This window comes from Grammomys surdaster, unplaced genomic scaffold (assembly GCF_004785775.1).
Source record: "Grammomys surdaster isolate TR1022 unplaced genomic scaffold, NIH_TR_1.0 126182, whole genome shotgun sequence".
Lineage (NCBI taxonomy): Eukaryota > Metazoa > Chordata > Mammalia > Rodentia > Muridae > Grammomys > Grammomys surdaster.
The window spans coordinates 2,441,520-2,466,038 of NW_021620988.1; the positions used below are offsets into that span (position 1 = coordinate 2,441,520).

Below are 24,519 nucleotides of genomic sequence, written 5' to 3' on the forward strand. Positions count from 1 at the left end.
ACACACACACACACACACACACACACACACACACACACACACACACACTTTCCATGGATTCAGACAAGGAGTTACATAACTTTAAGACAACTGTTAAAAGTTCTTTCCAAACTCAAATCCTAGTGTTGCTGTACCATTGGGTTAAGGCAGTCTCTGAATTTCTAGAGGCATTAAAAACATGGTGAGAAACTGAGCATGGCAGTGGGTGTCTACACCTTTAGCTTTTTGGGTGACTTAGAGTCTGAGTCAAGAGGATCTTCTCAAGCCCAGGAGTTTAAAAGCAGACCAACCAACACAATAAAATGCTATCTCAGAGAAAAGAAAAAGTCTCCCCCTTTTTTTTTTTTTAAAGAACAGGAAATTAAATGTGCAGCTCTTGTAAATAGTACCTTCTGAATGCAGTTAGACCCTGAGACACATTTATGCTATATTATATGACCTACAGGGAAGAGATGAACTATTTTGATTAAAATGTGATGAAACTAATATTACACATTAAAACATGATATGGCACATTCCTTTCAACCCAGTCTACTGGGAGGGAGAGGAGACCAGATCTCTGCGAGTCTGAGGTCAGCCTGGTCTACATAGTAAGTTCTAGGCTAGCTAGCTACGTAGAGTCTGGTCTCAATAAACAAACAGGTATGAAAGAAAGAAAATACTTTCTCCTCTGTCCCTCACATTCACCAGCAGGCTACACCGGATGGTGATAGGAAGAGAAGACTACATCACAATTGGCTTACACAGGCAATCACAGAGGGAACCTCTGGCAAAGCTAGAATACAACTCAGAATTCCTGATCTTTAATGCTTACAAGTTATTTGATATGGTAACTTAAAGTCAATTGAGAAGTATATTTTTAAATAAGATGTACGTGGACCTTTGATTTCATGGGAGATTAAAATCATGGTGAGCTGAGGGGAAGCGTTCCCACGCCACACCAGATCTGTGGTGGTCATGTGTTTGGTTGTGGGCCTGCTACACCCACACTTAGAAATGAAAAACTTGCTAGGTTATTTTAGGACCACGGAGGGACCGAGCTCAGCAATTGTTACACACTGTCTTGTGAGACCCAGAAACTCACTGAAGAGTTTAAGTTTCTTGGGGGAACTAAGTGAATAAAGTTTGAGAGAGAGAAAAAAAAACCATCATAACCATCAAACCGACCCTCATAGAAGGCACCCTCAGACTGAGCTTCATTCAGAGTGTTACCATTTAGAAATTAAGTCAAAAGTGACCGAGTTGAAGAGGTCAAGAGTCCTGGGTCCCCTGGAGCTGGAGTTACAGGCAGCTGTGGGCAGACCAACGTGAGGCCTGAATTCAGGTCCTCCATAAGAACGGTGCAGGCTCTTAACAGCTGAGCCACCTCTCCACCCCCAAGTGGTTTTTATTTTTATTCATTTTAAGGAGCAAATTCTTCAAAGACTGGTACAAAGGGCATAGAAGGGTTGAACATCAATTTTTAATAATGAAACCTTTTATCCATTCCTCGAAATTAACATAAAAGGCATGAGAAACTGTCCATTTCCCGTCCCCACCACGGTGGAACAAACCCTTGTTACGACATCCATCTACGGTCTCCAAAAAGCCCAATACAAAACCCACACATTATATCACCTAATGATCTAGCAACAGATGAAGAGTTTAACCAACATTATACCAGGAAGCTATTACCACGGATACTTCAATCACATAGCTGAAAATATGGAGAAAAGATAGGTAAAAAAAAAAAATCATCTTAACTTGTAGTAGTCTTTTTGCTTTTTTAAAATTTCTATAAAATACACTAATATTCCAAAATAAAGAATATTATGACACATTGGTGTCAACTCACACACATGAAAGCTGATGTCAGCTTTTTTTCTAACTAAAGTTCATTTCACCAAAACTTCATATATTACAGGAATATCCAAGTAAAGTATTTCTTTAAAAAAAATTCAACACAAAGGAACATAATATACAGTGTTTTTATATATATATAAAAATCAGTTAACAGGAATGATTCCATTTCTAACCACATTACGTATCTTTTTAAGACCAGGGGATCTCTTGCCATCTGGGATTCTTCAGTTCACGTCAATATTTCCCAGTTACTTTTATCTTAAAGTTAAAAAAACAAAAAGGAAAAGGTTGGTTGGCTGTTGACTTTCTTGTTTCCTTACTCAGAAGAGAATTGTAGAACAAGGTCCTTCACTACCAGGCTGTCTCTCCTCCATCTGTTTTCAGGACTAGCCAGACCCACAGCTGGGGTGCAACTGGAAGAGGGCATCAAAGGATGGATATAAAAAGATGGGCTCAGGCGGACCCTGCCACAATTGTAACGTGTGGGCACAGCCCCTCCCAACAAGCCTTGTAGAGCTTTAACACAGTCACAGGAGCGAGCGGTCTGCCGGAGAAGCTCGCCCTTCACATGGTCGGCTAGGAGGACACAAGTGGATGAGCATTTTAACTAACTACTGGTGTGCTGGCTAACGTGTGCCTTCACCAGAGAGGGAACAAACTTACGACATCTCGGTCAGTAGTGGTAGTGGGGCAGGGAAGAGACTGCTGTGTATGTTAAACCTCCTGTGTCGGTCAGTTCTGAGTGAAAATCACTATGAAATACACACACCATGCACAGTCCATACCACTGTGAAAATTCAGTAACACATGCAAGATGGTGGAAAAATCGCAATGGATGAATGGAAACGTTCACAGTGTTCCTTACAGCCTTTGACTTTAACACGAGTGCATCTCTTACCACCACCGTCTCACAAACTTTTACTGTGTCTTGGGCATGCAGATTACTTGGGGATAGAATGGGAATTACGGTTCAAAGCCATTCATTCATACACAGCGACTACCCAATGCGTTGCTGCTTGTGTTAGCAGACAAATGCGTATTTTTCAATCAATGGTTGTGCTTTAGTTTGCTTCTTACTTTACCCATTTCGTTTAAGGAAAATGAAAAACCCACAAAAGGAAATCGAGGGTTAGGTCTTCAGGTTGATTTCTGATCAAAGCGGACAGATGGGGAACTACTAACTCCTGTATCTGGAGTCTGCCATCTCCTCGTCCCAGGTCCTTCCTGGGTCTGATTCAGCTGTCTGTTTGGAAAACTGGCATTTTTGTCTAAACAGAGCAAAATATAACAGCAGGGAGGAGGACAGCGAGCAGGGGAGGGGGAGATGCAGTCTGTGTCAAAAAGAATCTCTTGTTCTCAACAGACAGGAGAGAACCCAGCTTCTCCTTAACCGTCATTTCATAAATTAATATTTTCTAAAAACCATAACCCAAAGAATTTGCTATTACAAGAAAGTTCAAGTTTTAAAAAAAGCAAATAAATTAGTTAAGCCTTGTAAACAATTGTCCATTTTAGTTAAACATCTTAAAAAAAAAAAGACATTGATCTGTATAGTCCATTGGACAAGGCACACTTTACACATCAGAACCCAGAGGGACGGAGCCCACACAGGAGCGGCCCCTTCACTCTGCCCCTGGGGTAACCAGGCTGGGGCTCTGGAGTCATGTGCCCATCTTCCTCTCAGCTCTTGAAGATCTGGAAGTCCACAGATGTGCTCTTTCTATGAAACTGCTTTGTGCTCTTTAGTCATATGATGTGATGTTAAGCTTTCTCCGTGTTCAATCTCCTCAGATGTTTTCCACAAAGCTCCCTGGGAAAAGGCCAGTCTTCCCATTTCTTTGCAACGTGCCTTTGAACCAGCCGTCCTCTCGTTTCTTATGAACAAACACAATATCTCCTTCTTTGAGTTCAAGTTCTGCCTCACTCTGAGGAGGGTAGGAAACCACTACCCTGTGCCTGCAAGAGAGAAGTAAACTATTAAGATCAGCAATAAACATAGTGCACCATCAGTCCGCAAGGTGCCTCAATACAAGTAGAATTTACACAGCCATTTACAAGGGTTTGTACAGTTCAAAATCCAGTGATTCTGTTTAGCAGGCTTGGAGTTAACAAAGACTGAGTCTGGGTATCCATTTTCATCCACTAATGATGGCCAAGCTGGTGTGAGTGAGTTAACTACACAGGGAGAGACATTTTTGTCTGCCTTCAGTATTTTTGTATTTTAGCTACACTTAAGGATATGTTTTGTATGGATTCTTAATAGGGGAACCATTTCTGTCCTACTTTCTACTCAGGAAGAGACAAGAAGATTTGATTTCTGAGCTGAAGACAGTAGCTGAGCAAGCTAAGACTTCCTTCCTACTTTATGTGGGCTCTGCTCTGCCTCTGTACTAGGAGCCGAGAGAGGTGACTGACCTGTCAGATTTGCTGCCCTAGGGGCAGATCTGGAGGACTGTTCTCTGTATCCCTTAGACTGGGTTTTGATATCCAGGAAGCAGTGGTTTTGAGGACATTTGTCTGCTTTTACAGAGGCAAGCCTCACACCAGGAAGAGAACTGTGGGCTCAAATTGTGCCCACCAGGACCAGCAATGATGCTGACACTCCAGTCTCCACGGGTCCTTGTCTATCCGCTTGCCCTTAGTTCTCAGGGTAGATGTGAGTGGGGAGAAGTGTAACCAGTACTTAACTGCCCAAAAGCCTTGTGGATTACCAGCACCTAACCTCCTGCCCCTGTGCCTTGGTCTCTAAGGCCAGGTTACAATTGACAGCTAAGGAAGCCAGGCAGGGGTGACTTATTTTGGATTTTTCGACCCAGTCTTTTCTCTACTAGACATTCTCCCTCTCCTTCCTCCTCCTTGCTCTTCCCAATCAAAGCAGTGGTGGTTGGCGGTATTTGGTAGCCAGCCTCTAGCCATCCCTGCCTCTGACAGTCTCATCTGTACACAGTTTCCTTCTATAATGCCCTGTGTGATAAGGAAATACTACAAAAGTGACTTGTGACTACTGAGGCCAGGTGACTGAGGACTGGGACAATCAGCCGGCAGGAGTAAGGACACTGGGCACCCCTAATCAGGTGCCATGCGAGGGTCTGAATCTTCTTTCCAAAACCAGTCAACAGTAACGTGAAGGAGCCGCTTTAAAACTGGACTCTCCAGCCACAGTCCAGCACAGTACAGCCCATTTCTCACTCCAATCCCCATTCCATAAAAAAAAAAAAACAAACAGAAAACCACAAACCACAGAACCCACCACATTAGCAAAGACCACAGCAAGTGGGCTGTCCAACAATTCCTCCGCTCCCTAGGGCATGGGGACCCATTTGCCCTCCAAGGTCTGCAGCAAAAGCATAGGGCTGGGTTGGTTTATCCGTTCCAAGGAGGATTTAGCCAACTCAGGTAAGAGAGTTTACAGACGACGTCAATCAAGTACAAAGCAGAGAAGAGAGGCGAGGCACTGTGGGTGAAGGGGAACTGACGTAGTCTTTCTGTCACTCAGAGCTTCTTAACTTTGAGCCAGCTAACACTGTCTCAGTCTCCTTACCTGGACAACGGGACTTCAGTGAGTTAAGACAATCTATTTCGTAAGAAGCATAACAAGTGCAAACTAGGTACAGCGACACATATAGTTCAACACCAGAATGTCAGATACTTCAAGCATGGGGCTTCCTTAAGAGTATGCAGGGGTCTGGTACTTCAGGGAGGGGAATTTTAGAACGTGGGCTAGCCCACAACTAACAGATGATCTCAGGCGTTCTTTAGAACATCCTGATACTGGGAGTTCCCACACTTTAGAATGACATAGAGTTTTGGAATCCTTTTACTGACATCTTTAAAAGCAAACTAACAACTTCATCATGCAGTGAGATTCTAACAGAAGAACCCAGATGTGATTTCTCAGGTCTGATGCCAACAGGCCAAAATCCACATAAAAAGCAATGATGTAGTTGCCACTTGGGGCGAGTTAAAATTTAAGTGAAGCTTTGCAGTTCTAGAGGGAAAAGTACCACTGACTGAAAGCATATTCTGTGTAGATCTCTCACGAGATACACTGCTGACTGGCAGTCTGCAAGCTAGCTGCTTTAAGGTACAATGGAACAGGACGAGTTTAACAAACTTGAAGTGAATTAGATTAATATTTGCATTTTATAAAAATGCACTAAACCAATTTTGTCAGAAAATCCCAGACCAGAATGGCTGCCGGGCTAAGAACATAATCTTCCTGCCAAGTTCCCAGCGGGAGCAAATTTTCATTGCTAAGTCATAGACCTCGAGGGGGAGTGGTAGAGTGAGAAGCCATGTTCAGAATGGAAACTGTGACATGGTGTGCGTCACGTGAGGACTGCCAGGTGCTGCAGCGACAGACTCCACTTAGAAGCCTTCCAGCGCAGGCCCTGGCTTTGAGCCTTAGGAAATGGTTTGTACTGAGACTTTGTCACACAGCCCCAAAGGCTGGCAGGACAGCCCAGCGAACTCAGTCACCCAAAAGCTCTGCCAAGCAGAATATTTACAGAGATCCACAAGCAGATGTCAGACACAGCTGCAAAGGCCCTCACACCTGCTGCCCCGCTCTCTGCTTCATTGGTTTGTGCTCCCCCTTGTGTGAACAGGGTTCCCAAGCACTTCTGAACATCTCAAACCCGAGCTACATTCTCCAGACCTTCTGTGGTGCCTGCTGAGCCGCCTCCAAAAGCTGCTCCCCTACTGGTCCCCTTCAATGTCATTCTGGTTGATGGCCTCACTATGCCCCGCCTCCTCCTTGTATTATCCTTCCTCCTGTCCCCAAACCATTCCACACACAACTCAAGTATTTACATTAAGTAATGCCACCTGTAGGTATCCATTGTGAAAAACCATTAGCGGTCTCTCCGTGTCTGTAAGGTTAATCCTCACACTGCTACACAAAGCCCTCAACGATCTGGCCAGTAATCCTGCTTTATAGCTATAGCTGCCATCGTCACCACAGACATTCCAACCCCTCCCCCGCCCCCCAGCCTGACTATGTCTCTTCAAACATAGTCCCGCTTCTCCTCCTCCACATACTGGCTCATGCAGCTCCTCGCATGGGGAATCTCTCTCAAAATATCTCTGCCCATCCAATCTCTTGAGACCTGGCTCAAAATCTCCCCTGGGGAACCTCTAGCCCCAAAGCTGGAAGTAATTTCACGCTTGACTGAACCCCAGAGGGCCGAGTGTGTATTTCTCACGGCACTTAGCACAGTCCATACTGTATTTTTACCATCTGTGTTCCTGTCTCATTTATTTTGAACTCATGGATAATGCTGAATTCACTCTCTCTGCCTCATGTGACCAAACGCAGAACGTAAGATGATTCTTACTAAGCACATTGAAGGAGTGAGAGATCTAACCACTCAGTAAGAATGGTTTTTTTTAAAAAATGTGTAATGTTCTTTAAAAAAAATAAATGAAATAAGAAAACAAATGAAATTATACTACATGCCACAATGTGAAAGAGTCTTGAAAGCAGCTCGTTAAGAGAAAAGAGACAGACAAGAAAGAAAACTCATTCCAGGACACCAGTGATACAGAATTGTCACGTAGAGAAAGGAAAAACGGGAAGAAACTGGCTGTGAATGGTTTCAGTGAAAGATGCAGAAGACTTTCTAGAGATGGACAGTGACACACTATTGATGGAAAGGCACTCAGTACCACTGGACTGTACCTTTGAATAGGGGTGAATTTTAACTAGATTTTAGTTTTCCTCTCATTTGAAAAGAAATTTCACTCTCACATAATCTATCCTGATTCTAGTTTCCCCTCCCCTACTGTTCCAGTTCCTCCCTACCTCTCATTCTCACTCACCCCCTTTCTGCCTCTCGTTAGAAAAGGCTCCTAAGGGATCATAATACAATATAACAAAATAAAACATAGTAAGATAAAACAGAAACTGTAATATGGGAGTTGGAAAAGACAAATAAATAGAAGGAAAAGGGTCCAAGAGAAGGCACAAAAATCAGAGGATCACTTGTTTGCACACTCAGGAGTCCTTTCAAAAAATACTAAACTGAGGGGCTGGAGAGATGGCTCAGTGGTTGAGAACACTGACTGCTCTTCCAGAGGTCCTGAGTTCAATTCCCAGTGACCACATGGTGGCTCACAACCATCTGTAATGGGATCTGATGTTCTCTTCTAGTGCGTCTGAAGACAGCTACAGTGTACTCACATACATTAAATAAATAAATCTTTAAAAACCCAAAATCAAACAAACAAATAAACAAACAAACAAAAAACCCAAACCCACTAAACTGGAAGCTGTAAAATACACACAGAGGGCCTGGTATGGACCATGCAGGCCTGTACATGCCACCTCAGTCTTTGTGAGTTCATGGGAGCTTTGCTCATGTCGCTTTAGAGGTCCTGGGTTCTCCTGGTGTCCTCCATCCCCTCCGGCTCTTACACTCTTTCTGCCTCCTCTTCTGCAGGGTTCCCCAAGCCCTGGGGAGGGGGGGGGGATTTGATGGTGACACCCCAGTCAGGACTGAGTGTTCCAAGACCTCTCACGTTCTGCACTATATTTCGCTGTGGGTTAACTATACTTAAACAACTAAAAAATGAGATGATTCAAGAACTGAAAATAATGGAAATATTAGTAAAAAAAAAAAGAGAGAGACACAGAGAGTGTGATCGAGAAAATGCAAGAGAGCAGAGGTAGGGTGTATGTATGTAGGGGGAAGGAGGGGAGAGGAGGGAGGGAGAGGAAGGGGAGAGAGAAGGGCTGACAGGCATTCTGGTTGTTGGAGAGTACATTGGTCCCTTTGAACAAAGCACACGGGTTTGCTTGCTTCAGCTCTAAATAGGCCTCTACCTCTAGGGTGACTATGACAGGCACAAGAATGGAGCTGGAGAAACAGATTCCTGCTGTGGTGTGAAGAAGGGCATTCTCACTCCCATCTGGACAGGCTCTGACAATCTTCTGATACTAAAACGTTTTCCATTTCTTTCACCTTTTTTATTCCTGACTTGACTGGTGTCTCTGTAGTTCACATGTTGTCATTTCTGTCCCTCCTCATATGATGGCAATGAGTCTCCCTGCGACTCTGAGAAGCACTCTCTTAACCTGGGCCCGGTAACTAAGTGTTGCCTGCTTCCTGTCAGTTACCACAGCAATCTAATATCCAGTTAAGTCTTTTACTGGCAAGACCCTACTGGCTGGCTTTGTCTCGTGTGCAAAGTCCAAATACATTATGTCCATTGCTTTACCCAGTGGATTCATTGTCACTGACTCAAAGAAATGAATCATGCTGTGTAAGCCCGACTGTCTTCCTGAAAATCTACCACTATCCATTTGGCCATGTTACTGACTACTCTGGTTTAATTCCTGATCAAAGACCATGCTTTTTTTTTTTCTTTCTTTGTAGGGTACATGTTTATTGCTTTAATTCCTAAACTTAAAAATACGCACAGGTAAAGGTGACTTGTGATGCTTTCCTAAGCCAAGTGGACACGTGTGTGTGTGAAAAACTGTCAAACATGATTTTATTTTAAGTCTCTTCTGAGACCTTTTCTTCCTACCTTCACTTTGCAATTTCCTAATTATTTTTCCTCAATCTTTCTAAAATAGAGCCTAACAATATTTGTTTATTATTTCTGCTGTCATCAATTAGACAGCCTCTGCCTCCAGGATACCAGGCTATTTCTTGCTTGTTTTCTGCAGCAGTCTCTCCCACAAACACGAAAGAATCCCTTTGTTTCCCAGGAGAACTTCTCTCAGCTGACACCAAGACCTGTCAACACACTTCAAGGTTCATCCTTCCTCATTATGAGATTGAGCCTCTTCACGTCACATGACTGCACCTCTTCCCACCACGTGACTGCTCCTTTCCACTGACAACACTTTTTTAAACCTTTAGCTCCACCCCCACCTTCTGGTGATGGATGAAGCAGGGCTGTGGTGGACAGGGGACTTTCCCCTTGTTCCTGCTGCACCCTGCAGATGGATGCGGGCTCAGTCTGTCTTAGCACTTTGCTCTGAAACTTGTTTTCATGAAAATCTCTCAAAGTCCCGTATAAAGAACCCAGGGCCAATGCTGCGGCTGTGTAGAGTGTGGGTGAAGGGACTCAGCACTTTATGTGCTTTCTGAACCATACTTCCTCCATCCGAGGCTCTAAGTGCTTCTCCTTGTGTTGGAAAGTTTGAAATATGCAAGCAGGTAATCCCTAAATGACATGCTTGCTAGCTCTCTATTAACCAAAACCCTTCATCCTCGGGGATAATGGATGGCTTTCCTACACCAGTTTCCCATTGTTTTTTTACAGTCAGGTGGACTTAAGCATCCAAGTTAAATAAATACCATTACCATCACTGTGTGAAGGCAAACGGCTGTGGAAAGTTGCTGGCTATTACATTTAATATTCCATTGAGCATATGGATTATAAAAATATAAAGTTGGGCTGAAATCTGTTCTAAGGACCCCCTTCCCTCTCCTAAAAATTGAAATGGCCACATAAAAACCTGCCAGAGATTTCCAGAATGCCCGTGTCCATCTGTCCCGTCATTAAATTCTTCATGTTCCCTATCTGATGTGCCTCTCTTGTTCCCCAAACACCATCACCTGTCTGGTGACAGCTCTCCTTTCAGATGGCCTGAAAGGCACAGCCTGCTGTTAGAAAGAGCCTTTTAAGAGGAGAGAACGGAATGCAGAAGCCACAGAGATCAAGGACATCTGGTGATTGAAAAGGAATGCATAATGGGGGGTGGCGGTGAGGCAGCAGTGCCCAGCCAAGGCCTGGGGAGAAAGTGGGCAAAATGAACCATCCTTCCAAACAGTCACAGATTCCACAAAGGATGGGGGTGGGAGTGACGGGCAGTAAGCGCCTCAGGGCACGAGGGGAAATTGCAGATCACTGCCTGGAGGGAGAGAGCTAGCCTTTGTGACTGAAAGTATACAGTAACTGGACTAGCTCCAGGGACAGGAGGCATTGTCCCTGGAAAGCAGCACTGGAACTCTGCAGGAGAAAGGCTGACTCCAGAAGCAAAGCGTGAGTGAAGCCAGGCCTCGCTTTCAAAGCTTTCCCAAGAACACAATGGAGAAACACAGAAGGATCTGTGTGTAGGGAGGGAACATTTTTAGGGTAATGTGTCATTTCAAAACTAGCTTTATATCAGTCAGAACTACACTACAGAAAACTTCAGCTCTTTATGAAAGTGCGTAATAAAGTATACTTTATAAACGTAGGTTGTTTGATATTTATTCTCCAGTTTTAGAGTTTACTTTTAATTGAAAATGTGCCACAAAATCAGGAGGCTTCAATACAAATGTTTATATAGTTCCATTTGAAATACAAAGGAAAAGTGAAATTTAAGTCATTTTTGTTGTTATTATTATTATTTAAGATTTGCGTGTATGTATGTGTGCACATGAATGCAAGTACCCAAAGAGGCCAGAGGCAGCAATTGCCCCGAGACTGGGGACAGAACTTGGGACCTCTGCAAGAACAGTGCATGCTTTTAACTGCTGAAGTGAGTCATCGCTGCAGCCTAAACCATTGTAAATGACCATTTCATAGCAAAGCCACAAATCAGGCATGGTGGCGCACAGCAAAAGTGCTAGCCACTTGGCTGGCTGAGGTGGACACTCCCTGAGTTGAGGAGTTTGAGTCTAGCCAGGGCAACACGAGGATACTACCACTGTCACCAGCTCAGCAACAGAGAGAATGTCAACCAACTGGGAACATGTCTACAAACTGGAAGTTTGTTTATCTTCTAAATTCAAGTCTAGAGAGAACAGCGTGTACAGAAACAATAAAACAGATGAGGCCTAAATGCTTATGTTATATGAAAACAGAACAGAAATTTGAATGTACTGCATGATGCCTCCTTGGGTAATAAGTAGCAGTGAACTTTCCAGTTGTCATCCTGGTAGATTTGTGTCTTAGTAAGTATGTTTTCTTCCCTTACACAACCCTAGACCCCCACGACTGCAGGAAACAGAACCCCCCCATACACACACACACACATGTAAACACTGTTTAAAGCCAAAATCACTCTAAGAATGCTTATCACTCTGAGTATATGAACCAAACCACTGGAACCTACGCTGTGTTCTTCTGATTCAGGAGACAGGATAAAAAAATTACTTCCAGTAGGTGATAGTGTAAGCTCTTAAAGGACAAAGTATGCCAGGGGTTCTCAACCTCTGGGTCGTGACCCTGGACAACCAATTCAGATAGCAAAATTACAGCTATGAAGTAGCAGCTAACATTTATGGTTGGGAGGGGTGTCACCATAACATGAGGAACTGTATTAAAGGGTCTCAAGATTAAGGAGGCTGAGAACCACTGGCTTAGATGCTCAGTGATTGACAGATACCACGTGGCTACGAATTAACTGTTAACTAAGGGAAAACACGGGTGTGTTGGTAAGTACAGAAAAAGAAAGACTGACCTCAAATGTCATGAAATTTTAAGACATCATAGAAAACGATCTTCTAGATCAGAATAGAAATTCTAGCCTCAAGTTTGCTACGTATATCTTAGTTCTCTCTGAGAGCGGCCGAACTCACCTTTCACAAACAACAGGCCTGGCCTCATTCATGACTGGACCCAGGGAGGAGCAGGCCTGGCGAGGTGGTGGAGCGATGGGCACTGCGGAATCCAGGGAGCTTGTCTTGCGATGGAAAGCCTCCTGGGCTAAGGCTGTTGCTGTCCCGGCGGCCCCTGGACCATCCCCATCTGCGGGGCAGGATCCCCCTCTGCCGTGGCCGCCCCCTAGCGGCAACTCAGGACCCACTGCTCCCTGCAAGGGAACCTCCCCTGTACCCAGCTCCACGTCCAAGGTAGGTGATGCTGGAGGGGAGACTCTGGGCTTGCGTTTGGTGGAGGCACCAGAAAGCAGCTTCAGTAGGCCCTTTTTTTCTTTCTGGAAAAAAAGAAGAACCCAAACCATGGATATTAGTTGGAGATCGGCAGTTGTATCACTCCTATAATCTCCAGGGCACGCCGATTCACTTCTGATTACATCATGGTTATTCATTACCTCTGGGTAGCCTTTGTGTGAGGTTAACCTGACCTTTCGCTTACTGCTTCTCCCTTTTATGCCTGCCTGCTTCTGTTTGTGCTGGAAATTCTCTTGTTCATTACTATCTTCTACTGGGGCAGCAAGATAAACAGATTAAAAAGATGTAAAACAAAAAAATTCAATTAATTTGTATTTTGCTTTGATAAAAAGTACAAGTAGCCAGTGAGATGGCTCAGTGGGTAAAGGAGCTTGGTGCCAAGTCAGAAGAGCTGACTTCGAGCCCAATAACTGGTGTGGCAGAAAAAGAACCAAGAACTACAAGCTGTCCTCTGACATCCACACAGGCACTACGTCATGCGTATGCATGTGCACACACACACAACCCAATCGATGGAATAACAAAAGCACAAATACATATTGCAGAATAAAGTGGACATTCCAGATTGTGGGTTTAATCTCTGCATATACTGCCTGTCTGATTCTTGTTATGGGAGCCAATTGTGTACTGGCTTAACTACAAGCCTGGTAATACTTGACTCCGTGTCAACACGCTGCAACCTTATCATTCTCAGGAAAGATGCCCTGATCACAGTCAAGGGCTAGAGTGCTTCTTACATGTCACCACCTTGATTACATTTAACCAGCCACAGTGACAGGAGCCAAACCATTCCTACTGTGAATGCAGTTCCTTGATTGCAAACCCTGAGACAACACCACAAAATTTTAAGGAGAGCTTCAGTGCCCAGGAATCTTCATGCCTTTCTTCTTTCCTTCCTCCCTTCCTTCCTTCCTTCCTTCCTTCCTTCCTTCCTTCCTTCCTTCCTTCCCTCCCTCCCTCCCTCCCCCCCTCCCTCCCTCCTTCCTTCCTTCCTTCCTTCCCTTCCTCTCTTCCTCCCTCCCCCCTCCCTCCTTCCTTCCTTCCTTCTTTCCCTCCCTCCCTTTCTTCTCTTTCTTTCTTTCTGAAAACAAATGCACAAATAAGAGTCCCCCACACCACCACCTCATGCTCCAGAAACCATAACCTGAATTTGTCTCTTTTGACATTTTGCTTTTTTGCTACTCTCTTCTCAAATTCTACCGCTATCTTTCTCAGTCACCGGGTTTAACACTTCATTGTCAAATCTCTGAAATCCTTTCACCCAGACTTCATCAGTGATGGAATTAAGTCCTCTGACTGGAAACACTGGAAATGTTTTTCACAGAGATGTGTTTCTTTAGGATTAAGGTCCATTAACAGAAACGTGGAGTGAGGGCTCAAAAGCAGACAGAGCACCGAGGAATACTTCTTCATAATATGAGTTAGTTCGACCCAATAAAAATCCCCTCGGGGAACGAATCCCTATCCACAATAACACAACTCCACTAAAGATAGAACGGCACAGAACAGGAGGAGCAGTCACTTATCTGACGGTGAGCAAAGATCCCTGAGAAACCGCACAGTCTCCATTTATAAACACTGTTCAGAGTATGTGGTGCTCTGTGAGCTGGAAATAGGAAAAGCAAAGTGGGAAGGGCTTGGGAGTGGTTGCTAGGATCATCTCCCGGCCTTCTCAGGATAGGCAACAGATAAACAGAGCCCATGCATCTCCTTACCCATCCCCTTAACCCATGAGGAGTTGGGGGGGGGATGGGGGGTAGGCATGGGGGAGAGGGGAAACCTCAACTCATTTTGCTGTGCTTTGTTTCTTTCTCTTATCACATGTTACATTGTCTGAGAGTCAACAATGCATGTTGTCATAAAGGACTCTACAGACTCAGACTACCAGCTTGGGTGTAATGGCGGCTGGACTGTGCTTGCCTCTGTATCCTACTCATTGCCTAAGACAGGGTAGGGCACGATTGAACTGGGGAGGCCCAAGAAAATACTGCGAGGGAGTAAGATAAAGGCCGGAATGGAGAGTAGTCACTGAGCAACCAGAAGGGATGTTTTGGGTTTCCCAAGTCCAGAGGAGATAAAACAGTGGTGGGTGAAGCAGCCTGATCTCCAATTCTGTGCTACACTTCTCTAGTGGGGCATCTGTGCTGGAAAGAGCAGGATGTCTGATAGCTTCCACTTCTAAGGTCGCCAGATGCAGCATCCAGCTATTTCTGTCATGATATGAGAAATCACAGTCTAATCCCCGGAGCCTATAGATTGGCTGAGAACATCAAGCCCATTGATAAATTACAACCTCAGCAAGTCACGGCCAAAGATGCTGTTTAAAAGCTCAGATCTGGGCACTCAAAAGAGTATCAGATAAGTGACTTTGCGCTCAGGGAGCAGCTTCTAAAGTGATTAAGAAGAAAGATGACTTGGTTCATTGAAAATGATTAAACACATTAAACACAACTTGCTTTAATGACTTCTAAGGGATATGTTATCATCATCAAGCAATACTGACTACCCACAGAGCAGAAGGCAGCAGATTAGGCATCGTGGTGGGGCGCAGAAGGCTGGGGGTAGGGGTGTCGACACACAAAAGATGAGGCCCTAGTTCCAAGGAACTGTGCTATTTATAATGCATTCTGATGCTTTCTCTATTAGAAGAACAATGTGCCACTTGAGAGAGATAATTTTGCAGGTTCAGACACTTACTATCTAAGGACACCTTTGCTTATTTCGAAATCCAATAGCAGAAATGAAAAACATGAAAGGATTAATAGTCCACACTTGGGTAAAATGATTTAGAAAAAATAATGCTAGCATATATAAAAATGGGGTGGGTGTTATCTTTCACTAGGTACCTCAATAGCTCATCTCCTGTGGTTGTTCCATTCCAATGAAATGATGTTTTTAGAATCACTTCAGATTTGATGATTTAAAACTACCACAGGGTAGTGGTGGGGCACGCCTTTAATCCCAGCACGTGGGAAGCAGAGACAGGTAGATCTCTGAGTTCCATGCTAGCCTGGTCTACAGAGCAAGTTCCAGCACAGCCAACACTACTCAGAGAAACACTGTCTTGAAAAAACAAAAACCTAACAACAATAAATAATATCAAGCTTTAAAAAAAGAAATATCTAGATCAAAAACCTGTCAGAGTGACTTTTATGCGTGCAATGTTTTCTAGTTGGATTTGGCGATACACACCTATAATCCCATCTGTGTGGGAGACCAACACAAGAAGATCCTAAGGAAGTGACGGGCCTGTTCTAAATTAGAACAAAAACAAAAACTAACCGACTTATGGAGAAACAGCTCAGTTAGCAACGTGCTGGTCACCCAGGCATGGGGATCTGAGTGCAGTCCTTAGAACTTACAGAAAGTTACAGAAAGAAAGTGGTAGCCTGGGGAGGTGAAGGCAGCTGGATCTCCAAAGTTTCAGGGCCAGCCTAGCCTATCAGCAAGATCAGTGTCAATCAGTATCATATCTCAGGACCAAGATGGATGCTCTTGAGCACTGCTTCTCAACCTTCCTAATGCTGTGACCCTTTAATACAGTTTCTCATGTTGTGCTGACCCCCGACCAGAAAATTATTTCATTGCTACTTCATAACTATAATTTTGCTGATGTTATGATTCATAAATGTAAATGTCTGAGATGCAAGATATCTGATATGTGACCCATGCGAAAAGGCGTTTTGACCCCCAAGAGGGTCGAGATCCACAGGTTAAGAACAACTGTTCTTGAGGAACAGCATTGAAGGCTGATGCCTGGCCTTCACCTGTATACAAACTTGAATGTGTACACACACACACACACACACACTCACCCATACATGCACAAAACAAAAACAAGCTTAGAACTCAATAGAGCACTTTCCTGACATGTGCTGGGTCTAATCCCTAATTCATTCATTCATTCATTCATTCATTCATTCATTCATTATTTTTAAGGTACATGGAGACATTAGCAAGAGTCTTCTGGGGCCCACAGGTCTAATTTATATACTAGTTTTCTAATATGCAAGAGTCATTGTCCTTAGGTAGGAATCTCAAAAATATTATGTCATGTGGTTAAAAATAATCTCTCTCACTTTGAGCAAATCTTTCTGAGTATCCAACAAGAAGCAGGCAATGTGCTGGGCTCTGGAATGTGCTGTGTCTAGGACAGTTTGTATCTAACAGCAACAAGCATGGCTGTATAACAGGTCCTCTGCCCAAGAACCAAGCAGGGGAAGGCATGAGGCTGGGGTGCTGTAGGGGGAGCCATGCTGGGGTAGGAAAGGTGTCTTGAAGGAAGGAAGCTTCCTGAAATTCTAGAGATGATTAAACACCACCTGTTTCAAGAGTCTTGTTAAACCCTATCAGAGGGATTTCCATATTTAGTCTTCATAGCCACCGATGAGGTAGGAATTAATTATTCCTGCTGCCTGAAGCTCTGAAAGTCTGCCTAAAATCACCATGCCAGCAAGGGGGTGGAAATGAGATTCTATTCTGCAGAATGATAAAAGCAGACACAGCTCCCCCTCTGTCTGTCTGTCTGTCTGTCTGTCTGTCTGTCTGTCTGTCTGTCTTTTTCTCTGTCTCCCTCTCTCCCCTGCCCTTCTTTCTCACATCTCCTAGCTGAACTCTGTGCACAGACAGGCACCATGATGACCAGGTCTGGATCCCAGGTATCAACAAGAGCAGAGACCGTGAATGCGGCCATTTATAGATCCCCAAGAATGTTTCCCAACAAAACATGCAGATGAGCTTGTTTCTGACAGTAACATAAATCTAGAAGGGAAAAGAAATCTGAGCAAAGAAATAACCAGGAACGAAGCCAGGGAAGCGGCCAGAGAAGGCAAAGGAGAGGCTCTTCTGCATGAGGATTACAGAAGAGGCCTTCCAACATAAGTCTGCAGGTCTCCATAAGGGAGACAACACTAGAACTAGGGGTTTGAGGAGCTGAGGCACTAATTGGTGGCTGTGTGCTCACTCCTAGAAAAGTGTCCAGATACTGGAGATACAGCTCAGTTGGTGAGAGGTCTTGCTGTGCGACCCTGAATCTGAACCCCCAGCCCCAGGCTGAAAGCTGGGTATGGCTGTGCATACTGTCATCACTGAAGATCGAAGACAGCTGAAACCCAAGAAACGTGTTCAGACAGAGCTGTAAAGCCAGTGAAACGGAGAAGATCAGGAGTAACAATGACAGGGCCAGGATTTCAAATAGGGAATAACAGAGATGATATTTAAAAGTACAATTCAAGAACTTATCATTAAATAAAGTAAATATACTAAGGGTCGTGGCCCTGGGACAAAATACAGCTTCTTGTTTTTCCAAGATACTGTGGGAAAGGACTCCCAGATGAATTACTAGTCAAAAGAATTGACCCAGTTAGGAAAATGCAAGTAGAACTGGAAGTATATCCCAGAGTTATTCATACAGTGGTATCCCAGTGACAGCTTAGTGACAGCCCACTGATAATCTGGGTACAGAGAGCCAGACCCTCCCCAGGGCAGCAGAATACTCCACACTGCCTGTGGATGGCAATGATGCAGAAAGATTAGGAAGGCATGGTCTGAGGGTACCATCTTACATTACCCAGAGCTCCGCCCCCCCAACAACCCACACTACCATCTCCATCCCCCATTGATTTCCCTTTGATTCCCTACAGTTTAAGCCACAGAAAGCAGAGTCTGCTTTGTCTCTAATTCTGATCAGCTGGGGATGGGGGCTGCGGGATAAGGAGAAACCAGACAGGAGAGAGTCAGAAATTCTAAGAACATAGAAGAAAGTGCTCCCCCAGAGGAGCTTGTGATATAAAGTTTGAAAGAACCGATTTTTAAAAGTTTAAAGAAAATGTATGCAATCGCCTCCAGTTCAAAGCGGAAATGTTGGAACGGTTGGACCCTCAAAATGAAATTCTACAGCTGCAAATTATCCTACAGATGAAAATGGAAAGGTCTCTAAAGGACCTGGTGGGAGCCCCAAGGGGTGGCATAATGGGACACAAGTTTTAAAGGCCACGTACAAAAAGATCAAGAGAGAACTCTGTCACAAAGAACGTAGCAATGCAAGAGGGCTAGAAACCCGAATGAGCTTGAACTTTCCAAAATTCTAAGGAGAAAATATTAAAGGGCTATTTTAAGGTTATATTTGAAACAAAAAAGAACATAGACCTCCTGCCTGGGGTGAACAGTGGCTCTTAGCTAGGAGGACGAAAGGGAAGGTATATCTCTGTACCCAGAGAAATGAGCAAACCCTGACATGGAAGAAGGGAAGAGATCAGGACAAAGTCACCTCCACACAGAGGAAGTTAACATCGAAAGTGCAAACTAGTAATTTCTGAGCAATTTGGGTGAATCTGGACTCAGGGTCAGTTCAATAGGCAAAGAAGGGTATGCTCTGCTCCAGTTTTCAAAGGAAGATGAGTTGTGGCCAGAAGGTTTTATCTTGGAGGGCTATCCTCTGTGGTTGCTACATAATACCAGGGCAGTTGGGTTCCCCTCTTGGGGTTCTTGCTTTCATTAGGGAAAGAATTTAAGAAGTGACTTTAACAGGCATGGTCCGACCAAAGCTAGCCCCAGCAGCTGCCTGGCGGAGAGAGCGGAAAAGCCACGCCCCTGAGACAAACTGTAGGTCATACATGGTGGACGAGTAGCTCAAGGCAGGGAAGGAAGCTTTAGAGAAAAGTAAGAAAGCCGAATGGATCAGAGAATGCAAACTTAGAACGAAGAGATAGAAAAAAAACAGGGAGGAAAACCTGGGCCTTTGAGAGTTAGAAAGGGCGGCACTCCCGGACTGTCTTAACCTCACCACAGACTGTAGGAACTTGGCTAGGAGGCAGAAATTCTGGGATGGAGAATTAACAGCATCTCACTACAGGAGTTATCATCTCATCTAACTCATTATCATGACTTAAGGCTAGCCACTTCCTAGGGGTGATCCCTTGACCCACCCAGTTAGAAAGTTAGGCCTCCATGCAGACTGAAGATTCTATTTCTTGACCAGAATTTTTTTTTTTTAAAGTGGTCCTTTATAGCTGCTCTAAAGCAATTTGCAGACCATCTGGGAAATTCTCGGATGGCATTAAAAGAAGGTTTAACAAGCACTTACAGGCGGAAATGACACTCTAAGGAGGAGAAGCTTCCAGAAGACTTTACTACCAATAAATAACAGCAGAACTGTCATGACAGTGGGTCAGATCTTGGCGTGGCACCTGGCAACATCTCCCTTGATATGATGAAGTGGGCCTAGCTATTACTTCAGCCCTAAGGAGGCATGCCTGTGTAAGTGATGGTAATCACGGAGTTACGGAATTAATATCATCCTTAAGGGTCTACACTGAATCTGGAGCAGGTTTAAGAGGGGAGATTTGAAATCTGTGACAAGAGGAATAAGTGAAAACACAAGAAAGCACTAGTTCTCAGTTCTGAAAATACCTTGGGGCATTCTAGGAGGTTCTTAAGATTAAGGGAAGACATAGGAAGACAGATACATGCTCTACAGACTTCCAGTACGTTAAGGATTGACTGTAGAGGGAAGACCATCATCCGGAGATACGGTACTTGGAATTGCTGCTATGCCCTAAAAGTGGACAGAAGGCATTTTCCACCTGTAGACAGTAAAGGGAATGACAATGTCGGATACAAGTGGCTACCGAAATAAGTTACCTCAAACTTTGTGAGAAGAAGAACTCAGGTCCTAAAATCAAGATGTTATAGGGAGACCTTCCATATGGACATGGAGAGGGAAAAGCCTGGCTCCTGGCCCCTGTTTCTCAGCTTTCTGCATCCCGTGGCTTATGTCTTACTTCACTGTCATTCCATCTGTGAGCTACCTATCTGTATCTCAAGTGCCCCGACCTTCTTGTCCCCTTACAGGAAGGTTCCTATATTGAACACTGGGTCCACTCAAAAGGATAAGTCCTCATCTGGATAATCCTTTTTGCTAGTAAGGAAGCAGTAAGGTGGGTCTTGGGACAGAAGGAGGACATCTTTAAGGGCCCTTACTCGGCTCACCACCGGTACCTGTCAGTGCATTCTCTTAATGGACTGAAGAGCCCTGTTCTAAGAGACCGAGGACACTGTGCCCAAGCCTGAACATTTCAAACTATTAAGATTACTCTTTGAAAACACAGAGTAGAACTAGTCCATCTGAGTACTAAGCGTAACAGAGTTAATGATAAACACTGAAGCAGATACCAATCGTTTTAAAGTTAATGTTAATAGTTAATTAAATATTAACTTGTCAGCAGGCTATAAAGTTTATTTCCTTATACACTTCTATTTACAGGCGTCTCTACCCAGTTAAGTAGAGTGACAGACATCACCACCGAAGCCAGGTGGCTCAGAGCCCTGGTTCCCAGCTTTATGGGAAACACACGGAATACTGAGCAGAAAGTCAAAACCATGGTACAACCATCCAGACTTTATCCACGCTTAAGTTTATTCTGTGTGTCAACTACCTGTCTCCAAGCCTAACCACAGGGACATCTTTCAAAACAGCTTCCTACTGTATTTATATAAAGTCAAGTCCCAAAGAAAAGATGAGGTCTCCCCCCGTATTTCAGGTGCTATCTCTCAAGGAACCCTGCTGATCTATGGTTGAAAGGAGGGTAGGTACAATAGGTGAATAGATACATTTGCAAGTAACTTTTTAAAATTTGTATTTTTATCTTTTAGATGTGTGTGTGTGTGTGTATGGGTGTGTGCATACAACTGCAATGCCAAGAGAGGCCAGAAGAGGATATTAGAACTGCTTGGTGTTATAAGCAGTTGTGAGCACCAGGGAGTGAATTGGGTCCCATGTAAGCGCAGTAAGGCTCTATACTGTTAACGACTGAGCCAGATCTCTAACCCCGAGAATAACATTTTTGAGGGACAGTTTCCAACCCCTCAACCGTCAAAAAAACATTTAAAAGAGGAGTTGTCAAATAGCAAGAACATCGGACATGAACATTTGAAGACAGCAAAATAATAAAAGAGTTAAGTTACTTGAAAGAGACAAAATTCTTCCTTTAGGTTTGGAGAGCTGCAAGCTGAGGTTGATTGAATCCTTCTCACTGTGGTCTCCTTCTTACCCAGTAGGGGGCCTGAAAACTCAAGGGTATTAATGCAGAAAAGCACACGGCTGAGGCATGAGGCTGGGGCAGTGCCCAGGTTTCTGCACCACCGTATTCCTGGCACGTGGCACATGAACTTGCCCATGGTAAGAACCTGAAGGGCTCTGGAACAATGAGTCCTTTCAGTGGAAAAAAAAAAACCTTTAGGGAGTAACAGCGAGGAGAAGGAGGGGCTCTTACCTTACTGTCCTTGTCTGGTTTCACAGCTGAACTGTTCCCGCACGCTGATGCAGCACTCTCAGGAGACGTAGGGAGTCCAGGGAGGATGGTCAGTGTTCGACCACTGGGCTCGTTCTCCAAAGTGGCAGTGGTCATGTTTGGGGAGGCCAGAGAAGCCCCTGCAGCACAGGCCAGGGGGGCATTGGTTCGATTGATGCCAACGGCAGCAACGTGGGCGGCAGGACCTGCCATTGGAGGCAGAGGTTGGGAGGCCAGAGAATGATGGGGCAGGCCCACGGATGCAGGACCGAGGCAGGCAGCATTCTGGACCTGGATGGGAGTCACTGCTGCCGTGGGGCGTTCCTGGTTATGTACTGCAACTGACAGGTGACAGGAGGGAACACAGGGTCAATGGCCTAGTAAACACTCTCACCAAAATGTGAGTCACCTCATCATGGTAGACCGTAACAAGAGGCACTGACTGACATTTATTGCAATAAAGAACGGATGCAGGAATGCTTAACCCACTTAAGTCCTAGCCGGATCTCTGGAAGCTACATTCCTTCCAGGTGAGCAACTGAGGCTACTGAGGACTTGGGAGATATGCTGTCTGTTATCACCCTTCAAGTTATGAACAATAACTTCCCACAGCATTAGAGACATGGGGCCACTTTCTGATGGCTCTCCGTGGCGACAAACCACACCAGACTTAGGTCCTTTACCGATTCTACATTGTGGCTCTCCTCTCTCTCTGACAACTCGCTTTTCTTTGCAGTCTTTCAGCTAGAACTCACATGTATTCAGATTACTCCACTACTGTTACCCGAGACTCTCGGTAGGTAGGTTTTTCAGTGCCTCAGAACTAAGAAAGGCACTTGAATTCCCATCGAGTCTAAAATAGACCTGTGACTAAGTTCATCAAAAAAAAGAACCAGCATACCGCGTAGCAGAGAATCACGAAGCAGTCACACAGCTAGAAACAGTGAGATCGGAGGCGGGACCTTGACTTGAAGTCATGTTTCAAGTTCCCAACCACTCACGGTCTTAGGATCTGATTAATTCTTCTCATACCTCAGGCCTACTGTTTTTCAATGAATGTGCAGGATGTGTTTAGCCCAAGCAAACAGCTATAGAATGGCTCCTACGGTTTAGACATACGATGTCCCTTGAAAGGCCTCATGTGTTGAAGGCTTGGTCAGAAGCTGAGGGGTGACTGGATTATGACGGTGCTAACTCCATCACTGGGCTACTAGGAGGTGGGGCCTGCTTAGAATAAGCAGGTCACTGAGGCATATCTCAGAATGTGTATCTCGAGCTGGTCCTTTCATGGTACTTCATGGCCAACCCTACGGTGGCATCTCTGCCCCACCAAAGGCTCTCTTCTGAGATGCTCTACTTCAAGCACAGACCTTCAATGATAGGGTCTGGCTACCATGTAATCTCTTTGTCACACTCTTTGCTTGTTTCTATCAGGGGTACCTTTCACAGAGGTGAAGAAATATTGGTAATATGGTTTGCTAGTTTCTAGTTCAAAACGGTAGCAATCATTTTACATTCACACCTACTTTCCTGACACTGGTCGTAACTGACCTGCTTAGTCACCTAAGCCCATTCCTCATGCGCTCCAGGCCCAGTCCCCTCGCACCTGTCCGCACAGCGTTGCGGGCCTGGTTGACTGTCATCTGCCCAGTCATGTGCAGCAGGACCTTTGCCTGAGGACTTGTCTGGATATGAGCTGCTGACACCACAGCTGTAGGGACGACGCTAGAATTCCCAGCCACGCCGTTTCCTTGGGGCTTCTGTGTAGGCCCTCCCGCAGTGGAGGGACTGACCATGGTCACCCCACGACTTGTCTGACCCGCAGTAGACATAGGGACTTTAGCTTGAGAGGCATTTGTCACCGCCCTGCCAAGACAGAAGCAGACAGAAAGTCCAATCCATCAGCAAAGTGGGAGACGGAACAATGAATGCAAGAAAAATGACTAAGAGCCTTAGAGCCTTAAAAAAAAAAGAATGGAATTATTTTTACAAGAGTTTAAGACAAGCACATCCAAAGAAATGATGGCTGAGTCAGACAATGGTCTTGGAACCACTTGAGTCACCAAACCACACATCCTATCTGCCTAAGATCACAGTTATTAGGGCTAGCTTCCCATTCCATGGCCACCAAGCTCCATGGAATCTCAAAGCCATGAATTTTCCTGCTTCATCTTGAGCAAGACCCACCATTTGCATCGTACTGATCCTGCTTTGACCTTCTCAACCTACCTCTAACATAGTACACAAGTGCCTGTGAACAAGCTAGTTCTCTGTCTCTGTCTCTGTCTCTCTCTCTCTCACACACACACACACACTCAACACATATTCACACTGCACACACATTGTACACACTCATATATGCCTAGTCACACACACTGCACACAAATTCTCACACTCACACATATGCACACTCACACACACTGCACACACACACGCACTGCACACACATGCACTACACACACTGTACACACTCATATATACACACTGCACACACACACTGAACATACACACACATGCACACTCACACATACACT

The 24,519-nt window shown here is 44.7% G+C and overlaps 1 protein-coding gene across 1 annotated transcript in view; it reads right to left on the reverse strand.

The window, feature by feature from the left end:
• Positions 1–1,440: 1,440 nt before the first annotated feature.
• The window catches only part of Sh3rf1 (SH3 domain containing ring finger 1), a 162,584-nt gene continuing 139,505 nt past the window's right edge, over positions 1,441–24,519 (reverse strand). Inside the window, exons 8-11 of the mRNA XM_028757740.1 lie at positions 23,592–23,851; positions 21,968–22,326; positions 12,363–12,718; positions 1,441–3,798 (exon numbers count right to left, since the gene is read on the reverse strand). Of these exons, the coding sequence (XP_028613573.1) occupies positions 3,630–3,798; positions 12,363–12,718; positions 21,968–22,326; positions 23,592–23,851 (1,144 nt within the window). The 3' untranslated portion in view covers positions 1,441–3,629. The remainder of the gene's footprint in view (positions 3,799–12,362; positions 12,719–21,967; positions 22,327–23,591; positions 23,852–24,519) is intronic.